Here is a 26,381-nt window from a genome sequence, read left to right on the forward strand (position 1 = left end):
GAAGCTAACGTACTTGCAACGTTAGACGGCAAACAAAGGTGAGATTTCATGGTGGAGTGCGCGCCCCCCTGAGATGGTGTCGCGCCCCCCTGGGGTGGCGCGCCCCACAGATTGAAGAATACTGGCTTACAATCTAGATGTGTTAAGTACTTTAGCACTGTCTTATCTCGAGTTCTTCTTTAATAACCCTTCCTTAAGACATCAGAGTGAGTATCTTTCCCATTTAGCTATATAACACCTTATAGTTGTTGGTTTCCTTGTCTTAAGACAGCCATTGTATTTTCTGGTAACTTTAGGTGTCCAAATTCTAACCATTCAGTAGCCATGCTGCTACGTTTACTCTGGATCTTCCTTCTTTCATTGACAACAGATCTTGCATGATTGGTAATTTGTGAATATTTCCCTGGGATAGTCTATTGGCTCTGAGAAACAGGTTTGCCTTTCTCATTGTGTCATAATGAGTATCGGGGTCATGCCATTGATCCTACATTTGCTGATTACTCTCTGAAAAAGTGGTATCGGGAGAAAATGGTACACAAATTTCCGTAACAAATCTATTGACAGTGCATTCCCCATGGAATAGTGAGCATGTTGTCTGGATGTAAAGCATTGGCATTTCACAATCTGTGGTGTTGCAAACAGATCGATTTTTGGTGTTCCCCTTTTCAGAAAGATCCTCTTGAGTACTGTTTAGTTCAGTTTCCATTCATGAGACTATGAAACTTGTCTACTCAGTCTTTCTGCCTTAACATTGTTCTTTCCTGGTAGATGGACTGCTAAGATCTCCACCTTCCTTTCTTTAGCCCAGTTCCACAGTTCTTGTGCTAATCTTGACTGTGGTAGAGACTGTGTCCAACCCGGTTTGTTTATGTTACACATGGTGGTTGTGTTGTCCATTTGGATCAATATTGATTTCCCCCAAAGCTCTTTTTGAAAGGTTTTCAAGGCCAGGAATACTGTCTTTAGTTCCTGGATGATGATGTGTTGTACTGCATTCTGCTATTTCCAGACTACCCTTACCATGAGATTGTTCATATGTGTTGCACATTCCATCTGTGAGGCATCTGTTGGTATGGTCACCTTTGGAGTTGGTTGTGTAAATGTTCTTCCTTGTGTTATATGTGACCTGTTCCAGGACACTATCTCCTTTTTCTTTGTGTGACAACCACTAGATCTTCCCAACTCCTGTTGCCTGTGACCATTGGTTTCATAGTCATTCCTGAAATGGTCTCATGTGGAGTCTTGTGTTTGGTATCAAGGGGTTGTAGGAAGCCATCATTCCTAGTAGCTTTCCCACTGTCCACACTGTCAGAGCTGGCTCCTTCTGGTACAGCTGTATTCCCTTCAACAGTGTAACTGTTCTTTTCTCGCTGGGAAACTCTTTACCTTGAATTGAATTTATCCTGACCCCCAAGAAAATGTTCTCTTGTTCTGGCTCGGGAGATTACTTCTCCATGTGCACTGAGAATCCTAGCCGGTACAGAGTTCTTATTACTTGCTGTGATCTTTGCATTTTTTGTATGAGTTTGCCCTTACCAGCCAGGCGTCTAGGTATGAATAAACGTGTATGCCTTCCCTTCGAAGGTGTGCTGCTCCTGCAGCTAGACACTTTACTCTTGGTGCCAATTTGTTTCCGAATGCCAGCACCACGAACTGGTAGTGTCTTTTTACTACCACAAATCTGTGGAATTTTTTAGGCCTATGTTCATGGACTAGTGTAAATAAGCATCCTTTAAATCTATTGTTGCCATGTAATCCCCTACTTGAAGTTGTCGTTTTACCTCTTGCAGGGTTGTCATTTTGAACTTTTGTGTCTATACATTTGTTTAAAAACAGCAAGTCTAGGGGGCGTGGCTTAGCGCAGACCGAAAATGGCCGCATAGTTTGTGAGCTCCGGCGCCTGAGTGCCCCTGCGACTATCCTGATTGTCTATCCGACGGTCCTTTCTGCAGCCCCTAACTTCTATGAGCTAGCGGAACCCCTCCGCTCTGTTCCGGTTTGTGTGGCGTGCCTCTGCCCGAAGATCTGGCCACCAGAAACTGCGGGCCTACACTGGACCTCGAAGCGGGGGCCCACAGTGATGGGGCTGACTCAATAGCGAAGCTTCCCGGCCGGCCTCAGCGCTGCGGCCGCACCGCGACTGCTGGAGCCCCTGACTCACCGCTGTCCCAGAAGCCCGGATTGGGACGGCGGGGGTCGGCGGCGAAGACACCCATCGTTAGGAGTCTGGGAGGCGTTAAGGACAAACTGGGGCATTTCGGCCGCAAGTGGACGCATGCTGAATGCAGGCATGAAAGCAGCAGCGGAGTGCAATTCGGAGCTTGTTTCTCCCCGCCCCCATCTACATAAGTGGCGGACCCGTGGCCCAGTAAGTGAGCTATTGTCTGTGCCTGGCTGAGGTGAGGGATCTGGAAGACCGAACCGGCGTAACCCTGGGGTGAAGAGTGTCCTGAGCCTTCCTGCGGTGGTGTCTCAGTGGAGGTGTCACGAGGCAGTCGGTGTTGCGGGCTGCACATGAGAATTAGTAGCTGCGGGACTGGGAAATTGGAAGTGCCCCCCCCCCTCCACTCTCAAGACTCACCTTCTGTGCGCCTAGAGGCAGTGATTCATGCAGACAGGGGCCATCCTATAGCTGATCTGTGCGGCCTGCATACCCAGTGGCCGGGGACTGGCAGCAATCCCCGGAACAGCCTGTGTTTCTACAAAGGGGGGAAGCGAGGATCAGTTGTTCCTGGACTGGTACAACACGACCCTGTTGGCGGCACCACTCGTCGATGACGTGGCCTGCAGCGAGACATAGATAACATAATGGACCGCCCTGTGGACGGCCCAGCCATCACAGGCCCTGTTGGCCCCTTGGGTGCTGCAGCCCGAGGGGAACCAAAACCGACGACCTGCGGTGGCTGCTCCCTGCTAGGCGTGGGCCCGGGGCGACCAGCTCTTCTGCAGTGGGGCATCGAAGACACCTTAGTATCCCTACATTTCATCCTGCCCGCAGTCATCCAGGGAAAGGATCAGCAGGGCGCGTGACGAGGGTGGCTACCCCGCGCCAGAGGAGGTAGACGATGAGAAGAGGAGCCGCCCCTGGACTGTGGCACGGTAAGGGGGGCTGAAGGAGAGGCGTCCCGAGCTGTAATCACCTCTACTGCCGATCCGTAATACTTCCCCACTCCCGCAGTGGAGTGCACCAGACCATGGGTTCTACTGAGACTCCAGCCCTAAACCGGAATCTGTGTAGTAGGTGGGATTACCCTGTGGCACCTCTGAACTCTTTGAACTAGACTGAGGTCTGCTTTGGCTCAGGCTACAACGATGGATCGCGTCAAAGGAGCGGGAACCAGGGGGTCAAAGCCGGTCCAGACTAACAAGCTGGACCGCTACACGATTACTAAGGAGGCGCAGATGGGGTAGGCTGTCCGAGGAGGCGGCAAAGGGGGGCCCCTGCAAGGAGGAGCAGGAACTTTCCCTGAAGGATGTGATGGAAATAAAATGGACTCCATGGCCATAGACATTAACCTCATTCGGGCCGACATGGGAAAGGTAAATGAGAAGGTGAAGCAGGTAGAGATAACAGCTGCTAGCCTGGTGGAGGACGTTACACAATTACAAAGCGAGGTCCGACAACTTCAGGACTCCCGTCACTCAGCTGACCTCAAACTCGATGAGTATGACTATGAAGGCCACCTCCGCCGCAACAACCTACGCATCCTGGGAGTGCCGGTGAGATCAGAGGGGCAGGCTCCTGACCGATCGAGATAGAGACGTGATCCTTCAAAACTCAAGAGCAAATGCCCCGCTTAAATATGAGAATGCTACTGTCTCCTTTTTCCCAGACTTCACACAGAGAGTACAAAAGCAGAGGAGATCCTTCCTATCGGTTAAACCTGACCTGAGGGAAAAGGGCTTGAAATACTCAATGCTATTCCCGGCCCGCCTCCGAGTCGAGGTGGAGGGACGAACTTGGTTTTTTGATCAGCCGGAGACGGTGGCGGAATGGATCGAATATCGAGGGAATCGTGACCCTGCGGATTGTGGTGCTGGTGCGAGTGTGGACAGTCAACCGTCCTGAAGCAGAGACCTAGGGGTCAACCAGTTTGCACATGTGGATGTAATCTTGTCAGAGGAGGTTGGGAGGGGGGGACGTTTGCCTTTAACCCCTTCCATGCTGGTGACGAACCCCAGCCGTCACGCTCCACGGTGCTCGTGTGCTGATGACGGCTGGGGTTCGTCACGGCCCCGCCCTGTTCGTGCGGTTGCCGCACACGGGGGGAATCGCGGCCGCACGGAAGGGGTTAAAGACTAGCGGGCTGCGAGTGGGCTTACAGTTTGACATTTCTAAGGCTGTTAGGACGGGATATTGATTATGTTTGGGGTGCGGGCATGGAGCTCACGGCCTGTTCCCCCTAAGTTTACTCTTTCTTTGAACTTTTCTAGGGCGACAGGCACTCTGCGATTTTCAATGGGCAGTTTGGAGCCCAGAGGGCAGGGCAGCGGGGTGGGGGGATGTTGGGTGGGGGTGTTTTGTTCACCAATTCGGTGGTTTGTTATTTACATCAGCGTAGTACACAGGCTGGACAGAGATAGTATGGAGGATTGTCAATCTTACCAGGTAGACGATGGGGGGTAGAGAAGTTAGCGTTTTGAGTTAGAACGTGAACGGGTTGGGGGATAAGATCAAGTGGAGTGTCGTTCTTTAGTATGCTAAAAGACATACTCCGGACGTGGTCCTGCTTCAGGAGACACATCTAGTTGGCAACACATGTAAAGCAATGCATAGAGGGGGATGTAGAATGGTTGCACACTCAGGGTTTACGTCTGGGTCCAGAGGGGTGGGCATTTCGATTCGAAACACATTTCCATTAGCTGTGACTTCCACTTGGGAGGACGAGAGAGGCAGATACTCCGGGATCACGGGCACGTGGGAAGACCGGCACATAACTTTTCTCTCGATCTATGTTCCTCCAGGGCTGCAGGGCACGACGTTCACTGATTAGGGGGCGGTTTTGCTCATCATCCCAGAGGGGCTTTTAATCCTGGGAGGTGACTTTTATGCAGTCGTCTCTAGTATATTAGACAGACATCCCCCACGGGAGACGGGAAGGGTGGCGCGATGGCTACCAGACTTCATAGATGCAATCGGACAAGTTGATGGTTGGAGGCTACACCATCCGGAACAAACGCAGTACACATTTCACTCTGGGGCTCACCACAGTCTCTCAAGACTAGACTACTGCCTTGTCCTGGCCGCACAAGCAACATACATAGCTGAAGTCAGATACTTGGCCAGAGGTATCTCAGATCACTCTCCGCTGTGGGTCCGTGTTGTCATAAGTCAGGGAACTTCGGGGAGGGTGGCCCCAATAAATCCTTGGTATCTGTGCAACCCCAAGATCCGCAAAGACCTCATTAAAATGCTGGATGAATACTTCATTAATAATGTAGGGTTGGTGTCCTCTTCTCAGTCCTTGTGGGAGGCGTTTAAAACCATCATAAGGGGTCAGGCGCTGTCCTTGATAGCGGGCTCCAAAAGGGAGAAGCAGAGGGAGGTAGTGTAGCTGGAGGCTGAAGTGTGCAGATTGGAGGGTGAGTTGGAGCTGGGGGTATCCCAGGCCAAACTACATTTGTTGAGCCTGAAGCAACACGATTATAAGGCACTGGTCTCAGATGTAGCTAGAGCGCTTGGCAGGGAACAGCAGGGCAGGCTGTATGACTTGGGGGATAAAGCTGGGAGGCTTATTGCATTGCTGGACAGGAGAGAATAGGGGAGCAGTCTAGTCCCGGAGATCAAAGCGGGGGGAGGAACTTTGCTTACTGAACCACAGGAAATAGTAGACAGGTTTGCAGACCATTATCAGACGGTTTACAGATCGGTCTCCCCTCGCTCGGAGGCGGACTCCCAGAAGTTGCTCCGTGACATCAAGCTCCCCTGTCTCTCCCCTGAGGATCATGCCTATATGGATAGCCTGCTCACCACGAACGAAATTGCCCAAGCAATCTGATCATTAAATTCTGGAAAGGCACTGGGCCCCAATGGGCTTCCTAAAGAGCTCTACAAACTTAGGCCTGACATACTCGCACCTCATTTGAAAGCGATGTTTGTAGAATCGAGAGACAAGGGAATACTGCCAAGGGAACCGAGAATAGCTACAGTGGTTGCGATCCACAAGGAAGGAAAGACTAGAAGGGAATGTGCCTCGTATAGACCTATCTCTCTCTTAAACGCAGAGCCGAAGCTTTTAGCCAAACTCCTGGCGAACCGTCTGGTGAAGGTGATTGGCGACCTAATACACCCCGATCAGTCTGGCTTCATGCCACATAGAAACACTGCCCTAAACTTGCGCAGATTACACGGGGTAATCGATAGAGTCCACACCTTGCGGAAGCCAGCCATGATCGCGTCGTTAGATGCAACAATGGCATTTGATACAATTGAATGGCCCTATCTGTGGGCGGAGTCGGTCCCGAATTCACCAGATGGGTGCGTTTGCTATATTCGGAACTGCTTGCCCAAGTGGTAGTAAATAACAGTCTCGACCCCGTTTCCACTTGGTCGGGGCACCCGTCAGGGTTGCCCGCTGTCCCCCCTTCTTTTCTCTTTGGCATTGGAAACCCTAGCTGCCTGGATACGTTGGAAACCTTCGATCAGAGGAATGCGATGGTCCCCTGGATGGGAGGATCGAATATCATTGTACGCAGATGATATACTGCTTTACTTGACTTCCCCCCGTAAGTCCCTTATGGTTGTTTTGAATGTCTTGACCTCCTTTGGGAAAAATACGGGACTCTCGATTAATTGGGAGAAGTCTTTGCTGTTTGTTCTGAGAGGTGATCCCCCGGTCCCCCCATACAACTGCCCTACACAAGTTAACACTGAGGGTTCAAGTATTTGGGAGTCTTCATCTCACTGGATCCCTTAGTTAGGTATGAGCAGAATTTTCTTCCTCCTCTGCAGAGGCTTAAGAGTGACATTGCCAGCTGGAGGAAACTTCCTATTTCGCTGCTAGGTAGAGTGGCCCTCTTCAAAATGATGGCCCTGCCTCGATTTTTTTACGCCTTTCAAAATACCTTGGATGTGGTGCCGGCCAGCTACTTCTGTGAGATTGAGAGCCTTCAGAGAAGTCTGTTGTGGGATGGCAGGCCCCGAATTGCACTAAATAAACTAACACTCAGTTGGTATGATGGGGGCATCAGTCTCCCGGATATTAAGAAGTATTATTGGGCCTCCCAGCTGGCCGCAATCAATCATGGGACGTACGGTCGTGTGGATGACCTGGGCTACGCCATGGATAGGTGGCTCCTCCCAGGGGCAAATATAGTAGGGCTCTGTATTGCCATCTGAAGAAACAGGCATTAACAGGACCAACGAAGCACACAGTCCAAATCTGGCATGATGCCACGGGTTCCCTGGGATGGCGGCATAAACTAACATTAGCCACCCCACTTTGGGACTCCGAAAGACTTGGCAACCTTTGGAAGACGAAAGGTTTTGACAAGTGGTACCTGATTGGAATCTCCACTGTCGGGGATCTGTGGAAGACGGGAAGGGTTAAGTCCTTCGAGGAGATGCAGAACTAACAGATACAGAGTATTTCCGCTGTGTGCAGGTTCGGCACTCGCTTCTCTCCACTCTGGCCGGGGACACCGAGCCCCCAGAGGCCTCTCCGTTAGAAGGTAGAATACTAGACGGTCAACTTCCCGAAAAGACAATCTCAGTAATTTATAAGAAGCTAATTAACCATATGGTAGATCCCCTTCAGGCGTTGAGGGACAAGTGGGTGCAGGATGGGATAGAACTTGACGACGAAGATTGGCAGATAGCAGTGTCTTCCCCCAGGGAGGTCGCAATCCCAGCTCGCCTGAGACTAGTCCAGCTTAAGATTCTACATAGGATTTATATCATGGGACCCCGACTGATACACATGGGATTGTCAGACGACAATGCGGCCTCACAGGTACTTTTATGCACACCATCTGGGAGTGTATGCACATTACCTCTTACTGGCGCAAGGTGCACGTCACAATTAGCAAGGTACTAGGAGTCTCCCTGTCCCCGGAGGCGCCTCTTAAATATATGGGAACCCTCTGACTTAAACACTTTTCAGACGCAATGGACTACACTAGGTTTTATGTTGGCTTAAAGAAAACATCGCTCAACTGTGGGGGGGCAACCACCCACCCTAGACATGCGGGAAAGTAATTTGGATTGGTGCATGTTTCGGGGGAAAACGGGTCTATCTTGCGAGGGGATTTCTCAAGAAGAGGTCGCTGGTCTGGGGCCCCTGGAACCGCCACAGAGGAGAGATTTGCACACCATCCAGAAATGCTGTACTAGATGCCCCCCTTCCCTGTGAAGTTCCTTTTCAGGTGTAAATCTTAACTAATTTTGTGACCCCCTGATGTATAGTATGCAACTTTGAATTATCCCCTGTATTGAGTTTCCTGATTCTTGCTGATGTTTTATTTCAATAAAAAGAACTATAAAAAAAAAAACAGCAAGTCTAGAATTGGACGAAGTGTCCCATCTACCTCTGGAATTAAAAAATATGTTGAGTAGTTTCCTTTGTTTATTGCAATGTTTGGCACTAATTCTACAGCATCCTCTGCCAATATTTCCTCTACTTCCTTGAGTAGATGGGATGTTTCCTCCTATGGATGTACCTTTCTCCTCGGGCCCTTGCATGGAGGTATGTTGTCTAATTCTATGTAATATCCGTATTGTATTATGTTCAAAACCCATTTGTCTGAAGTGGTGTTCCTCCACTCAGGAAGAAAAAGTTACTTACCTTCGGTTAAAATGTATCTGGTAGATACATGTAAGTTGTAGATTCCTAACCTTAAAATGTCCCCCAGGCGTCACACAGGATTCAGAGATTGTTTTCTTCAGAAGTACCCCTGCGCGTCATTAGGTAGCGGCAGTCGGCTTTACATCCGTCGTCAGCAATAGACGCCGCCCATGCATGCTGATGTCATTTCTTAACACGACTTCCCACACCAGAAGCACAGAGCCATAAACTAGGGCCCTTTAAGAGAGTCCCTATCCCTAGAAATCACTTCAGAGAGCGGGGAGGATGGGTGGGTTGATAAGGAATCTACAATTAACATGTGTCTCTACCAGATACAGCGTTCATCTGATAGAGACAGTTAGTTGTAGATTTCTTACCTTAGAATAGGTACGCCTGCAATAACATCCCCAGAGGAGCGACTGCAAACCAAGATCAAACCAGAAAGTCCTGGAGGACCAAACGGGCAAAGTACCCATCACTCTGGACTTGGCTATTCAGGCAGTAGTGTCTGGTAAACGTGTGCAGGGGTGCCCACGTTATTGCCTGACAGATGTCAAGGACTGGAACTCCACAAGCTAATGCCATGGTTGCCGCCGTTGCTCTAGTGGAATGAGCATGCAACCCCAAAGAGGGGTCCTTTTTCGCCTAAGCACAGCATATTTTGATGCAAAGGACAACCCAATGGGAGATGGTCTGTTTTTGAACAGCCCAACCTTTCTGGACACCCACCTAGCCAATGAAGAGTTGATCATCCACCCGGAAGTCTTTTGTGCGATCAAGATAAAAAGACAATGCACATTTTGGGTTCAGAAGGTGGAGTCTTTCCACTTCCTAGGAGTGATACAGGGGTGGATAAAAGGTGGGCAGAGTGACAGATTGTCCCACATGAAACGGCGTGATGACCTTAGGAAGGAATGAAGGGTTGGTCCGAAGCACCACTCCAGATAGACAGATAAAAAACAGGGCTTAGATAAAGTCTGAAGCTCGCTCAGTCTACGAGCAGAGGTGATGGCAACAAGAAAGGCAGTTTTGAGAGTCAGCAACCTGAGGGGACAGTTATGAAGAGCTCAAAGGGAGCACACATATGTAAGGTGAGAACCAGATTTAAGTCCCTTTGGGACATTTCAAAAGGAGATGGAGGGAACAGATGAGTAAGGCACTTAAAGAATCTGTTAACAATATGAGATTTGAATGAAGAAGGCTGATCTGGCAGCTAAAGAAAAGCAGAGATGGCTGCAACATATCGTTTAAGAGTGCTCAAGGCAGATCCGTACCCGGCCAAAAAATTATATACAAGAGAACCTCTGAAAGAAGAGCAGAAAGGAGATCAACAGTCTTTGCTGTGCACCATGCATCAAATTTGTTCCATCTACAGGCGTATACTGGTTTAGTGGAGGGAAGCATGGCTGCCAAGATAACATCACAGACTTCGGGCGGAAGGTCGAAAGCTATCAACTGCTGCCGCTCAAGCTCCATGCAAGGAGGTACAGACTGGACAGGTTTGGGTAAAGAACCTTCACCTGCTGCTGAGACAGAAGATCCTCCCTAAGGGGCAATCTGATAGGAGGATCGATAACCATGTTCAGAAGGTCGGGGTACCAGACTCTTCGTGCCTAGAGCTACAAGAATGACTTGAGCCCAGTCGCGCATGATCTTCTTGAGCACTCTGGGCAGAAATGGTACAGGCGTAAAGGTGTACAGGAGGCCGAAGCTGCACTCGCAACGAAAAGCATCGTCGAGCGAGCGCCACCTTGGAAACTCCAACACGCAAAACTGTTAACATTGTGCGTTCTCTTTGGAGGCGAACAGATCTAATCAAGGCACTCCCCACTGCTGAAAGAGACATTGCGTTACCTCCGGATGGAGACGCCATTCGTGATCGACTAGGCACCGACAGCTGAGTTTGTCCACCCTGGCATTCAGAGAACAGGCAAGGTGTTAAACCGGATGTATGACGTTACAACGCATACTTTTACAACGACTACCATTACAACGAATTTTTTACAACGCAAAAACGTTTACAACGCATACCATTACAACGCAAGATTTTACAACGCAAGTACCTTTACAACGCATACCATTACAACGTAAATATTGGTAAGTATATAATATTTTTTTTAATATAATTTATTGTAAATTATTAAAATATAATTAAATTGTATTTAATTTTATTTAATTAATTTAATTTAAATATAATTTTAATTCATTTTTACAAATTAATCCTGTACTCCAAAAACCCAAAACTGACCCTGAACCCTAAAAATATTTTTTTTTAATTTAAATTATTAAAATATAATTAATTTTTATTTAATTACATTTAATTAATTTAATTTAAATATAATTTTATTTTATTTTTACAAATTAACCCTGTACCCCAAAAACCCAAAACTGTCCCTGAACCCTAAAAATACCCCTTTACCCAAAAACCCAAAACTAACCCTGAACCCTAAAAATACCCCTTTACCCAAAAACCCAAAACTTACCCTGAACCCTAAAAATACCCCTTTACCCAAAAACCCAAAACTGACCCTGAACCCTAAAAATACCACTTTACCCAAAAACTGAAAACTGACCCTGAACCCTAAAAATACCCCTTTACCCAAAAACTGAAAACTGACCCTGAACCCTAAAAATACCCCTTTACCCAAAAACTAAAAACTGACCCTGAACCCTAAAAATACCCCTTTACCCAAAAACTGAAAACTGACCCTGAACCCTAAAAATACCCCTTTACCCAAAAACTGAAAACTGACCTTGAACCCTAAAAATACCCCTTTACCCAAAAACTGAAAACTGACCCTGAACCCTAAAAATACCCCTTTACCCAAAAACTGAAAACTGACCCTGAACCCTAAAAATACCCCTTTACCCAAAAACTGAAAACTGACCCTGAACCCTAAAAATACCCCTTTACCCAAAAACTGAAAACTGACCCTGAACCCTAAAAATACCCCTTTACCCAAAAACTGAAAACTCACCCTGAACCCTAAAAATACCCCTTTACCCAAAAACCCAAACATATAATATTTAAAAAATATTTATATACTTACCAATACTTACGTTGTAATGGTATGCGTTGTAAAGGTACTTGCGTTGTAAAATCCTGCGTTGTAAGGGTATGCGTTGTAAAAGTTTTTGCGTTGTAAAAGTTTCGTTGTAATGGTAGTTCGTTGTCAAAGTTGCGTTGTAATGGTTGTTTCCCGTTAAACCATCAGGGAAATATCCTGTTGTTCCAATCAAGTCCAGAGATGCAGGGCCTCATGACAGAGTCCACGACCCCATTCCGCCCTGGGTGTTGCAGTACCACATGGCAGTAGTGCTGTCCGTGAACACATGTATCAGACTACCCTTTATGGGCGGTAAAAAGGCTTTCAGTGCCAGTCGGATCGCCCAGAAGCTGCAACAGGATGATATGGAGCCAGGCGTCTGCCGGAGACCAGAGTCCTCTGATCTCCCCATACCAAAAGGGACGCATCTGTCACTACAGTGAGATCTGGGTGGGGAAGGGAGGGATCTGCCCTTGATCCAACCACTGCAGGTCTTTCACAGTGCCCTCTGAAATCTGAACCAGGTTGGTGAGATTTCCTCAATGCTGTGTCCATTGAAACTTTTGGTCCCACTGAAGAGCCCGCATGGGCCACTGTGCATGGTTCGCCAGCAGGATGCAGGAGGCCATGAGGCCCAATAGTCTCAGAGTCCTCACCGAAATCCAGGATGGAGGATGAAACATCGGTCTCATAGCCTGAATATCCTGGACTCACCATTTGGGAGGATAAGCCCAAAACTGCACCGTGTCCAGAACCGCCATAATGAAAGGGAGCTTCTGAGCGGGTGTCACATGTGACTTTGGCACATTGATAGTGAACACTAGCAAATGCATGAGGTTCGCAGCAGTCTGAAGGTGGGAGACAACTGTTTGGGATGAGTCCACCTTCAACAAACAGTCTTCGTGATAGGGGAAGACTGGAACCCCCGATCTCCGCAGATGGGCTGCGACCACTGCCATCACCTTTGTGAACACCTGAGGGGCGCTGGTGAGGCTTAAGGGAAGCACAGCAAATCAAAAGTGCCAGTGGCCCACCGTAAACCGCAGGTAGTGACAATGGGCAGGCAGGACGGTGATATGAAAATAGGCATCCTGCAAGTCCAGCGCTACCATCCAGTCTCGCAGGTCCAGGGCAGACATGACCTAAGCTAGGGTGAGCATCCTGAACTTCTCCTTTTTGAGGAAGTAGTTGAGGGCTCTGAGGTCCAGGATAGTATGAAGGCCTCTGTCCTTCTTTCGGACTAGAAAATAGCTGGGATAATAACCACAGCCTATTTCTGGGCTGGAAATCCTCTCTATAGTTCCCTTGGCCAGATAGGCGTGTTTACCTCGCGGAGCAGAGCAAGGTGAACCTCTGTCAGCCGATCGTACACTGGAGGCATAGATGGAGAGACTCGAAGGAGAGAGAGTAGCCCTTTCGGACTATGTGCAACACCCACTTGCCCGATGTGATGTTCCGCCAGTGGTGGAGATGATGGCATACTCTGAGGCAGACTGGCCATGAATGTTCTTGGGGTACCGCACTAGGAAGGTTTTGTGGTGGAGGGGATCGACTCCAGGCCTCCCAACCCGGGGGTAGGGGTGAATCGCATCCACGGCCCCACAGAGGCTGCTGAACTTGCAGGCCTTCTAGTCAGAATAGGGTTGGCGCGGTTGGTAGCCCCTTCCGTAGCCACGAAAGGAGCAAAAAGCAGATGTGGGCCGGAAGTTGTGATGAGGCCCAAGGACTTGGCCGTGGCCTGCAAGTACTTAGAAATCTCAAGGGCAGCATCTGCTTTGTCTCTGAAGAGACTAGAGCAATCGAAGGGCATGTCCATGAGGTTAGGTTGGACATCCCCGAAAAAACAGATGTTCTCAGCCAGGCGTGGCGACGTACGGCCACCGTCATGGAAATTGCTCTTCCCAGCGACTGTGTTGTGTCCAAGTCACATCTGATGGCGAAATTTGCTGCATCTCTCCAATCTGAAATAACTTGGGAGAGTAGAGGCCGGTACTCCTCCACAGCCCTACACACCACCATAGCAAATGATGCACCTGTCTCCATAGCCAGGGTAGGTGGGGACAGCAAACCAGAGTCTGGGGATGTGTCCAAACCACTGGCATCACCCAGTTACGCGTACCAGTCCATATCTTGTGGGTGCTGGATTTCTAAGGGAACCTGCTCCCCCTCCCAATCCTCTTCATCCACCCCAACCCTTCAGAATAGGGCAGGTTGAACGACATGGAACTGTACGGCTCTGTCAGCATCAGTCCCAGCATCGTGGGACGCCTGACCAGCTCCTTGTCATTGGGAATGAGAGTCGGGGAGGCACTGCCAGTGGGTGCTGGCAATGCCGGTGACCTTGGCGCTGGACGCAGCACCAAAAAAAAGGTCGCTGAGGAGGTGCGACCGGTGCGGGTCCGGAAACCGGGACGGGTCCAATTAGAGGCTGTGCCTTGAAGGCGCACCTGCAGTGCCAGGTGGGGATCGCTCCCGGAAACGCGGAGCCGACCCAGGCAACCGCTCCGCGGAGCCTCAAATGCGGAGGTTCCTCTGCCGCGTCGTGAGTCAGGCGGAGTCAAGTCAAAGCACTCTTCTACTTCTTGTGTTTTTGTGGTGCCTCCTACCTGACTTTGACGACTTCAACGAAGAGAACTTCAATTCACCGGAGCGGTGCTCAGACCTTCCTCTTGACCGAGACCTGGACCGGGACCGAGACCGACGAGATGACCTCTGCTGTGCCAGACGCCAGGCCGCGAGCAGCTTAAGGGATTGCTCCCTCAAAGCTTTCGGCACCATGGCCCGGCAGTCAGAGCACGACTTCAAGTCGTGGTCATGCTCCAGGCACCAGACACACACTAATTCGGGGTCCGTGACCGACATGACGCAGTGACAGGTGCTGCATGGCTTGAACCCTGAGGTCTTCTTACTTGACATCCTACACACCAAAAGAAGTCGACAAAAGTCAAAAACAGTCTGTCAAAAAATGACAGGGAGTAGCTCTGTTCAATGGATTGGTGCTGGCTGGCGTGGAAAGAAAAGAACTGACGTCAGCGTGCAGGAGTGGCGGTTATATTAATGACAAGGACGTCACGACGATGGCAAACAAGACACCGGCACACGGAGTCGACCGACACCACCTACCGGCACGCAGGGGTACTGCTAGGAAAAAGTTTCTGAATCCAGCCTGACGTCTGGAAGTTCAAAGGTAAGGAATCTGCAGCTAGATGTCTCTATCAGAAGTATGAAACTCTATTGGTTGCATTTAAAGATTCCTAGTGGGTTGCAAATCAACCTACCTCATGAATATTAATGAGGTGGGTTGCAGTTTGTGATTGTGACCCTTTGAGAATAGCAGCCATCACAGGGAAGGTAGCCTGCTGGGGTCAGCAGACCACCATGCCTGCGATTGCTTTTCAATAAAGGAAACCTTCTTTTTTTATATATACAGCCCAATTTTCTGAAAGGAAAACAGGATGTGTTACAAAAAATAAAATAAAACGTTTACATTTTATTTTCTAAGAGCAGGCAGTGTTCCACTGGACCACTGCCTGCTCTTTAAAAATATTTGTTTCATCATTCACAAATGGGGAATTTAAAATGGTAAACACCACCCTTGAAGTGTTGGTAAAAATTATTTTTACAGGACAAGTAGATTTATGAACCAACCTTTCTCATGGACAAGTAGATATTTTATTAAATTCCACACCCCTGAAATGTAAGTATTATACGTGATAATTAATGCTGCCAAGTAAAGTGCACATAAAAGACAGATGCATTTATCGAAAACATTGTGCTGGATTACTAGCAGTTGTCACAGCTGATATCACAATATCATACAGAGCCACATAGTTTCAAGAAATTGCTACTTAAGACATTCCAAAACATGTAGGAAACCAGAGATTAGGGGTCACGTTGGGATTTGTAGCGGGCTTTCAGGGTCTGCAGCTTACCTTAACAGGAATGTCTTCTTCTGCGCTTGAAGTCTCTGACGTGAAGACATAAGAGATCTCCTTGTGTGATGTTGTCTGCCGGCAGATGGCGCATTTGATAGCACTTTTGCGTGTGCCCACACTGTACTGCTCTATCATGATGGCTATACATTCATTACAAAAGCAATGTCCACAGGTCAATACGGCCCACTGGAGAAACGCAAGGCAAAGGAGAAGGAATGTTATTATATAAAGGTAACAACATTTTAATGGTTTTCATGCACAAGGTAAAAGTCAGAGAGCTCTTGATATAGTTTCTAGTTGAAATGTCTGTTTTGGTGTTTAATGAGTAAATAATTACTTGATACATAACTGCTTGAGAGGCTAGCTAGACAATTTCATTAAAAATAAATAACACATAGATCCTTTGCGTTAAATGTTGTTAATCCACCCAGCTGTTTAAGGAATTTTTTGCTTAACCCCTTGCCTTCTCATGACGGAACCACGCCGTCATGAGCCACGGGCGCCGTGTGCTCATGATGGCGTGGTTCCGTCATGCGCAGGACTCTGCGCCCACGCGGCACTGATTCCTCGCCTGTGTGGGCGAATTAGTGAGTGGGCGGGGCTGTGACGGAACCACGCCGTCATGAGTACATGCCACCCGTGGCTCATGACGACGTGGTTCCGTCACGAGCGTGGAAGTGCTGCGCTCACCCCCCAGCACCGCGGTGGAATTCGCGCCGCGGCCAAGGTGTCAGAGAAGTGCTCATAAAGGGGTAACTGGGCAGATGGTCTCACAGGACTTCTGCGGAACCATAATAAACATTGAAAAAAAACTAGAGTTATTTGATTGGCTGAGGGAGTTTTTTTCCATGTCTGACAATTTGGTCCAGCTGGACCAAGTAATCTGATTGGCTGACTTGAACATGAAGAAAAGTGTTGCGGCTGCAATTACAGGACACGGGGGCTCGGTCTACGTGTCCTGAACTTAAAGTAAAAAAATATATGTAAAAGGGTTGGGCAGGGTTGCACTGACCCCGTGACACTTCTGGAGCACTCAGTGGGGCAAAAAAAGAAAAACAATTGTGTACCGCGAGACTCCGGTTGGAGCTGTGGTACCACAAGACCATGAAAGCTTCAATAGGTAAAGTCGGTGTAGTCTTGAGGTACCACGAATGACGCTTGAGCAGCGAAATCACAGGTCTACCATGAGAAAAAAAAAGTAAAAATAAATATGGAAAATGTGGTGGGGGGTGGCCGACCATGGGTCGTGGCTTTCATTGGGGGGGATTGTGTGCAAGACCTGCCCACAGGCCAGGGCCTTCAGGCAATACCATACTGTCAAGCCCTTCAGGCAATACCATACTTTGCGCAACTGCCAGGAGGTTGGCCAGGCCCTGTAGCCGGCCTCTAGCCAAAGTTTGTGCACAGCGCTGGGTTGGCCGTATGGCCTGGCCACCAGGGTCCACCTGCGAAGGGATAGGCGCCTGAGGGGCACAGGGAGACGGGGGTTGTGGGGGAGCCAGGCAGCAATGGGCTCACCCGTGGGGAAATTGGCTGCTCATTAGGGGTTGGGCATAGGCCCTGTGGCCAACCCCCCACTGCACACAGCTGAAAGCAATTTGCAGCAGGCTGTTAGCCACCCTGGGAGGAAAATTGGGTGTAGGGCCTGGCTGTAAGAGGCCTGCCCTGTGGGTATCATTTAACATGTCATGAGTAATAGAATATGTGAGGTCATAAGTAGTGCATTACAGGGGCGCAAGTCAAAGCTATTTGACTAACTTATAACCTGGGCCACTGGAATTATGCGGCAGGAGAGGGCCAAATTATGCAGCAGGGTTAAGTAAATTATGCGGCAAGAAATGCAAATGATGCGGCACATTTTGTAGTAGTATTACTTCATTATTTTATCATTTTTAAACTTGGCAACATTGTCTGGACATTGGGTGTACCTCATTAGTATCAGCTCCATACCCCAATATAGCAATAAGCAACAGAGAGGTGACCAGTCCAGCTTTGCAAAGGACCTTAAACCGCACAACAACAGTTGTTAGAGCACTTTTTGTAACTTTTAAACCATTTGAGCAAGAAACAAACATTTTTTGGGGTAAACTCTACAAATTATGCATCAGATGGTGGATTATACAGCAAATCTATAATTTTGTGAAAAGCGCTGCAGACGCACAAATGCATATTTCCAATGGCCCAGCCTATAACTAGCGAATATTAGTGGTTTTTCAATTTTTAAACAGTACTTCTTATCTCACTTTAACATCTAACTATAACGTTAACTTATCACGCACAAATACATATTACTTATAAACATCGCCAAAGGATGTTTCACAAAGCTTGCCCACTCAGTAATTTCTCAGAGTAAGATGTGCTTACTCCTAAAAACTACTTGCAGAAAATACTTTGAGACTCTGGCCTGGATAGCGTAATTCAGATTTAAGACAGGAGTGAAAAACAACTAACGACCCACAAAAAACTAATTGTGAACCGGACACATTGTTTATCAACTGCTGTGAGGGTCATGTGAAATAGGACGTGCGAAATATGAGGAGAATCTTCCAAAGGACAGAGTTTCTGAATAGACAACAGGGTCTTAACTAGAACTGCAAGAAATACACGTGTCACAATTGCAACCGGGCCGAACATCGGACAAAAATAGCACAAAAGAAGCATAAACCAGGATACAACGAAAACATGGGTGAGGGGTAAACGTAAAGTGGCCAAGCACAAAATGGCAATATAAGAGTCGTGCCAACAAAAGCGAGGCAGAAACAACAACAGCACGCGGAGGGAGCGCCTCGTGATAAGGCTTACACGTGTACTAAAAACACACTAAAAATAGTACTGGAAACATGATCGTGGCAGGCTGGGACATTACATCCGGGACTGTCTCAAGCATGGGTCAGAGGCAGACCGGGCGCAGCAGGCAAGCCAAGTTGGAGCGTCTGCCACAATGCTCTTCCAAACCAATGTGATCACTTGGGTTATATCATTTACAGCATCGAGTCGAAGAGCCAATAGCTGTTGTTGTGGAAAAATATCACCAAGTGTAAGCGTTCAATTCTGTGACAAGAATCTCTAGGCAGGAGCATGCCAGCCCGTCGGGTCTTACCAGTCAAATGCTTCGAGCCCGACACACCGGGCCAGGCTCGTAGAACCATCAGGGCACCTTATAAGCGCGAAGTTACTTTTGTAATTTAAAAAAGGCGAATTTGCACTCACAAAAGGATTTAGCTGTGCCTAATACTGCCACAGTGTTCATTTTCCCCAGAGGGACAGGATAAAGGGGGTACTTTCCAAAGCGAGAATATCCCACCCAGGTAAACCCGTGCAAACGATGGCGATTAACTCCTGGTAAGTAAGGCAAGGAGTGAATCCCTTTCCAGGATGGAACATTAAGGGATCCCTCGCCGCCCCCCTCCCCCCCCCCCCCCCCCCGCATGCCATGTCCACCCACAATGGTTCTCCAGATGAAAAATAAATTCCCGTAGCAGAAAAATTGCAAAGGTAATGTGTACTTTAAAATTACCGAGTGCACTTTCAAATTACGCTTGCTTAACTGAACTGTTGAATTCACTAAACTTTTACTGGACTAGTCTTTCTTGGCAATGTGTAGAAGTCGCAGGTTTCCAAAGGGGAGTAGTTATTGCAGGAGTTAAAGTGGCACCAGAGCCCAGGAACCTTGTAAACACCAATTATGGTTGTTTTTCATCATCGAGCAGAGATGCAGGGTGTACATTTTCTTTGCTTTTATTAGGATTACAGTGCCTTAAATGGGCAGGTACTGTCCGGTACGGAGTACCGACACTTTTTTATTTTGAGAGGGAGAGTACCTCCACTTCTCAAAAGGGACGTAATACCTTTATTTGGCAAATAACAGCACTTCTTAGAGACAAGCAGGTACTCTGGTACAGGGTACCTTCACTTCTATTTTTTCATTTAGGATCCGGGCATTTTTGCCGCGAATCGGCTTTCTAGGAGTATTGTTGGAAAATTCAGTAGATTTGCACACGTGCAATGGAGTAAACCCACAAATGTAGATTAACGTTCCTTTAAAGGAGTCGCCATTCTGCTTCAATGGGTCACAGAAGATACATTATTTGTATTTCGGGGGGGGGGGGGGGCGTTAAGTTAAAGTGTCTGGATAGGGATATATACAATACATTGAGGTTGTTTATCTTTGTCACTACAAAGATCCTTTCTCCAAGAAACAGAAAGCACATTCTGCATCGGGGGTTCTGGTTTGGCTCTTCGGCGTATGCCCGCTCTGCTTTCTTGGACTAGTTAGAAGGCGGCAGCCGCTTTCATTGACTGGAAAGGCAGCTATAATTAGAGTATTTTCCAGTCAGGGAGACGTGCTGTGCCGAGGAACAGAGGCACAACAACTTTACCATTGTGTTTACAGGTCGTTTCTGTAGTCGCCGGCGGCTCCTGTTGCAACCATCGGCATAAACGGCAGACGCAGGTGCGGGAAACCAGGGTTCGAGCCTCAAGGTCGCGTCCACATCCTGTGATTCCGGGCAAATCACTTAATCTCCCTGTGCCTGGATGTGTAATGTAAATACGGTGCTTGTGTAAAGCGCTCCAATACCTTCGGGGCGAGTTCGCGCTATATAAAATATGCAAACCCCCCCCCCCCCCCAAAAAAAAAAACATGTGCTGCACTGAATAGCTACCAAGCAGCCCAATTCGACTTTCGGTTAATAGGTATAATCATTATGTTCGAAAGACAGTTTTTTTCGATAGAATTGGCTCAAACTGGATCTGACTGAAAAGTTCCTTTTGCATTAAGGTTACACGGTTTTTCATTTTTATTTCAATGCTCATCTTGTTTGGAAAATGCATCCTTTGCAGTCCCTGCATTCATTGATGTCTTTATTTTTGCGGCCACCCTAGACAGAGAACATTCCCGGCGAAGTCCTTCGTCATCCTTGTCCAATCACAATAAATCTTTACCTTCTTCTCGGCTCTACAGTAATGCGTTAATGCCACAAACGCATCCTTGCTTAAGAGTCGTCCATCAGAGTTTCTGTGAATGTTTTGCCTTGAAAAACTGAAGTACACCCTAATGTGGAACAGAAGTACTCCAGCAACCTGCCAACAGGCCTCGGGCAAATTACAACAAGCATTTGCAATGCAATAGGTCTCGCATTTACGCAAGTTTAAGCTATTGGCATTGAAAATGACAATGCCTTTTATATATATGTTTTAAAAATGAAAACAAAATTTGTATTGTCAATAGCTCAAACTTGCGTAAATGCGAGACCTATTGCATTGCAAATGCTTGTTTTAATTACCACAGTGGTCTGTGGAAATAGGACAACCTATGCAGTGATCCATTACCATTTGTAGTATTGACAGCCATTCTTCTATTTCCACAAACCATAGTGGGAATTAAGGAGCGGCTTTGACTCGCCCTTCTGGATGTGCATGCGGCTCTCTAGGTGGGTTTAATGTAGAGCCTGAATGACAGAGTGCAAGTTCAGGCCGTCCTCCCCAGCCCACATCCTCTCGTCACTCAGCCGCCTGAGTCCTCCTTTAAAACGTTCAACAAATTAAACACTGAGCCTGCACTTTCTCACCCTGCTGTTGTGTGTAAGACACCAGTTCTCTGGTGGTTGGAGATCACCCCCATGTGCAGTGGCTTCCCCATGCTCATCTTCCACTTTTCTCAAAATAATAATTATAATAATCAATTTACCTACCTACAGCTTACTAGACAGACAATTCCTGTCAGTGAGCCCCCTCAATACAACCCGTGAAGCACGGGCCTGTTTCAGTTCAGCTGCACTGTGGGGGGAAAAAAAGTAACCACAACTTTTGCCACTCGCACAGCTCCAACCCTCAGGTTGCCAAATGAGACCCAGCAATGGCATTGCCTTTCTGACAGGTTTCTGCTTTAGCTGGCACCATCCATCTGAAACTATATTCTGAAATTGGTAAGCAGCAGTGTCAAACATTGTGCAAATACAACGGTGTCTGCCCTTTTCAGTCTCACTCGTATCAAACTGTCCTGATGCATTGTGCAAAGTCCTTATAACTGTGTTTTTGTTGAGCTTGATCCGCCAATACCAGGAGACCCTGGGTTACCATGCTGATATCCAGATGCACCTTGGAATTCCCCTTCACGTGATACACATGGACACAGGAGACCTGCTGCAGCTTAATGCAGCAATGCTGAAGTCACGAGCTGCATAGTGTTTACTACTGTTGGCGCTACCTTGCTTTCACAATACTTGTTCATTTCCAGCCCCCTATGTCCGAATGTCCATTGGGTGTGCACCATAGCTCCATATGCATGTACAAAATAGGGTCACTCTGGCCTCTGTCACTTGACGCAGTAACCCCTCTCCTTCCCACTATGATGGGGTCAGGTGTGTTGCTAACAGAACCTGCATCTATAGGGGCTATAAATGGGTGTCCTATATGTTAAAAAGACCTAGGCTCCCCATGCTTGAAGTTTATTATTGATTGCCCATGTTTTGGTGTTTAGAATTAATATTGTTATCCTCCCAACTCTGAAAATGCTCAAAGCAGCACTGTATCTGAATAAAATATTACGGCGAGACTCGGTCAAGACATCCACCTTTTACAGCTGAGCGTTAATGCCCTCTGCTCAAGGCAGTCTCGAGGCTAAATGCGAAATCCCATCAATTATCAGGGCGGTAGAGCATTAACACCTTACACATTGGGTGTTAACTGCTACTATTTCTCTTCCCTGCAATTATGGGCCGAGCAAAAAGCGAGAGCTCATAAAGCATGGAATAGCAGCGAACACCCCAAATTATGTGCTTCAGAACGGCCTGTCTCACGCACAAAGCTTTGCACACAGGGAAAACGGAATACTTAGCCTCCAAGCTCAAGAAAGCGGGTCAATCCAGAAAACTCAGAAGCTCAAACTCACTACTACTCATCCCCCTGAAAACACGGAAACAAAAAAAACCGCAAACCGCTCTTTTGCTGGCAACGCCCCAAAAATCTGGAACTCCATCCCAGTGGACATCAGAACCAACCCCTCCTTCCCAGATTTCAAGAGCCGCCTAAAAATCCTCTACCTCAATCGCGCATTCCCGAAATCTACCTCAGCAGCTCACCCTGCTACCCCTACTACCTCAAAGACACTACCTCAATCCCGCCCGCACGCGCCAAAGAAGTTTGTTAACCCCTGATCTTGTACGAACCTTTTTGTGCTGTACTACTCCTCACCTGTTCCCTCCAGATCGATTGTTAAGCGCTCCGATACCCTCGGGTCTGGCCAGCGCTATAGAAAACTCCAAAAATAAAATAAAAAATAAAATAAATATATAAAAATGTGCGCTATAAGAGCATTAGACCAAATTCCCCTACTCTTTTTCACCAGGCTCATGCAAATAAACACACCCGCTGTCTTTCTTGTTCCTTTTTCCTGCCTCTGAATGTAGGCCTTATTAGTTATTAATGCCATCATTCCAACATTCTGATTGGCTGAGGCAGTCTCATCATTCCATAAAGGCACTTTATTTGATTTAACCTCATTTGCAGTGCATGTTCTGGTGAGAATCAGTCATCTTGTCTGAGTAATTGCATATTCGATCTTTGCTTCTGCAAGAGCCCCAGAGTTTAGCAGCACGTTATGCATGTACGTGGCTTCCTGGCCAAGGAGCTTGCAGCTTCCTAATGTAAATGCCATATTTCCCTTAATTCAGATTTTATGCAAGTACTGCATTTAATGTGCAGACTGTTATGCGCCTTCTCCTTTAGATGGCTTTTTAATCTACAGGACTGTACAAACAGCGGTTTAATTCTTCCTGCTTGATGTTCTATAACTGTTCACTTGGCACTTTGGCGTATAATTATGCCCTCTGCATTGAAATAGAAACTCGGCAAGCATTTTCAGTGGGTGATCTGAGTGATTGGGCAGCCTCGGGGTGTAATGCCATTGGCGCTCTGTGGCATGATAAAGTAATTATTGTATGTCTCGGACCACACAATGGTGTGTGTGTGGGCCACGCCTGCTAGGGTTTTCTGGTAACCTACAGGACATACTTAAATCAGAGTGCCGTGGAAAAAACACATCCTGGCCGCCACTGTTTGCTCTGAATTACTCTTATGAGCTAATGGATATGTTTACTTCATTCTTGTTTGTGCTGTTAGGTAACCAGCGTTCCTGATTAGTGTGGCTGTTTTTTTCCCTGTTGTGCTGTTACAGGAATTTGCAGGACTGCAGCATTAGCATTTTTTCGCTCCCCTCTTTCAAGTGATCAGGCACAAAAAGCTGAACTCGCAGGAACCTTGGCATATTTTGTTTTGCTGTTGCGATCTGGGAAAAAATGTTTAAAGTGATCAGGATGCAGTTTCGAAAAATAATGGCGTTCTTCCGCTAAACTAGATTGTGTGCAGAACAGCATTATTATGCAAATGTATGCATTCAATGTGACATGCCATCTTATACGTGCCTGAGCTCAATTACTGTATCACCTGCAAAAGATTGTTTGAAAAGCGTTTGTGACTGTGTTTACTAAAATATTTGTGCCGTACAATCGTTGATGCATAGCATTGTTTTAAGTAGAAAAGCTGACACATTGTGCAGTTCGCGCTCAGGTCAGGAGACCTGTAGTAGTGATAGTGAGATGTGCTTCCAGGGGTGAAAGGTTATAGAGGCGAAAACTCCCCTCGACAGTACCGGACTGTAGGAAGTGGGGCTGAGGATAACTGAGCTAGGGCCATCTTGGAGATATACACTAACGATTCTTAAAGAAATAGCAATTTAACAGCTAAAATCTATAAGTTTAATATTTTACCCAATCCTTTTTATCCAGGATTCCTCTACCTGGAGCGCCCGACTTTAGTTAACCCATGCCTCCCATAAACAAGCAAACTCACCGCCGTAGCCCGGCTTCAACAGGAAGCCAGGCAACCTTTGTTGGGACGGGGCGGGGCCGGACAAATACAGGAAGCAGACGGGAGCCTACCCCGCGCTGCTGTGCCCGCCGGAAGATTTCCGTCTCAGCTAGCGGGGCTCCCGTGCTCGTGGAGAGCCCCCGGCCCCCGCCTGTTAACCAGAATGACCCGCTGGCTGCCGAGGGACACGCAAGAAGAACCTGGTGAGTGGGGTGTGAGGGGGATGTGTGCGCGTATGTGTGTGCGCGCGCATGTGTGTATGCGGGTGTATGTATGCGTGTGTGTGTGTGTTAAAAGAGCCCGATGATTGGTTGGTGGTGGGGGGGAGGGGGTGTGTATGCGAGTGTCTGTCTGCCTAGCATAGCATGACGCCACTTTCTAGAAGATGCACGCGAAAGCGAAACAGCGCACACACAGCAAGCAGCCAGCAGCAAAAGCGCGCTCACGAGGACAAATCTGAGATAGCAGAAGCGCGTGGCCGAACGCTGTCTCAGATTCCCTGGAAACTGAAAACAATAGTTGTCGAGCTAGACCGCATGCTACGCATGCGCAACTCTAGCTCGACCTAAAAACGGGCTACGCCAAAGTACAAAACCATTGCACAAAGCCTGATGCACGCTCATTCAAAACATTTTCGAAGAGGTTGGCACCTATGTGGCTGCCTGTCAAACATATTTACTAGACTGAGGCGGGGCTGTTCCAAATAACAGTGACCTACTAGGTTCCTACAATTTATCAGTAAGTGGAAAAACAAAGAATCAATAAAAACAGGTCTAAGGGAGACAGCAGCAGGATTTTTAGGGTGCCGACGTGGAATATCACCTAATGCTGACGTGGAATATCACCTAAGTGAGAATGGTGTCAGAACTTGCATATTCACTCACTCATCTACCAATACATTCCTCTCAGTAAGTTAAGTACCTGTTCCCGACATCTAGTTGTAGCCTACATGTCACTTATGCTTTAAACCGTTCATGTTCTGTGAGCGATGAAAGCTTGTACAACTTTGCAATGCTGGATCTGTTAAAACGAAATGGAAGATAAGTTGCACTTATTGCCTTCTGTGACAGAGGGAAGCCTGCTGCTGTTGCCATGCTGTCCCTGTTCTACGAGAAACAAAATCTAGTACTAGCGTTGCCCGATTTGTACCTGTACTCTAAAGGAGAGTTGCTTGCACAGTTTCTGACCAAGATGTAGCTGTTCTATGAAGAGGGGTGTTTCTGCTGCTATTGCCCCATCTTACAAAACACAAAAACAAAGGATAATTTAAATGGCCTTGCATAACATTCCCAGGCCAGAGGAAGCTTTCCTTGGACCCTGGCCAAACCTTTTGCAGAGCCCAGACCTTGAGACCCTGGTTTGGATCACAGCCTCACAGCTTGACACAGGCCAATTACTTTTCTTCACTTTACTTCTTTTTCAGTAATCATCAGATTTGAAAGAAACTTGAAATAATTTAGTTCATGATGTGCACTGTCCCAAAAACTCGTGTACATAGTTTAACAGACCATAATCTTGTTTCACATATACAAATATAAGGCTTATATAGGAGGAAACAAGGCTCCTGACTTGCTCATAGTCCTTAACCACTGGACACACTGCCCTCATACAGACCCCGCGTCTCAGATGGACAGATACATTTTGGATGAGAGAGGTACCACATGATCACTATTTGCCAAATCAAACAACAGAAGCCTCATGGGGCCTATGGCGGAAACAGTTCACCTGTGGCGCACGGTGCACCAAAA

At 47.5% G+C, this 26,381-nt stretch overlaps 1 protein-coding gene across 1 annotated transcript in view; it reads right to left on the minus strand.

Moving 5' to 3' along the window:
• The window catches only part of SHPRH (SNF2 histone linker PHD RING helicase), an 884,400-nt gene that overhangs the window by 193,379 nt on the left and 664,640 nt on the right, over positions 1-26,381 (minus strand). Inside the window, exon 25 of the mRNA XM_078648685.1 lies at positions 15,763-15,951. Within this exon, the coding sequence (XP_078504811.1) occupies positions 15,763-15,951 (189 nt within the window). The remainder of the gene's footprint in view (positions 1-15,762; positions 15,952-26,381) is intronic.

This window comes from Lissotriton helveticus, chromosome 6 (assembly GCF_964261635.1).
Source record: "Lissotriton helveticus chromosome 6, aLisHel1.1, whole genome shotgun sequence".
NCBI lineage: Eukaryota > Metazoa > Chordata > Amphibia > Caudata > Salamandridae > Lissotriton > Lissotriton helveticus.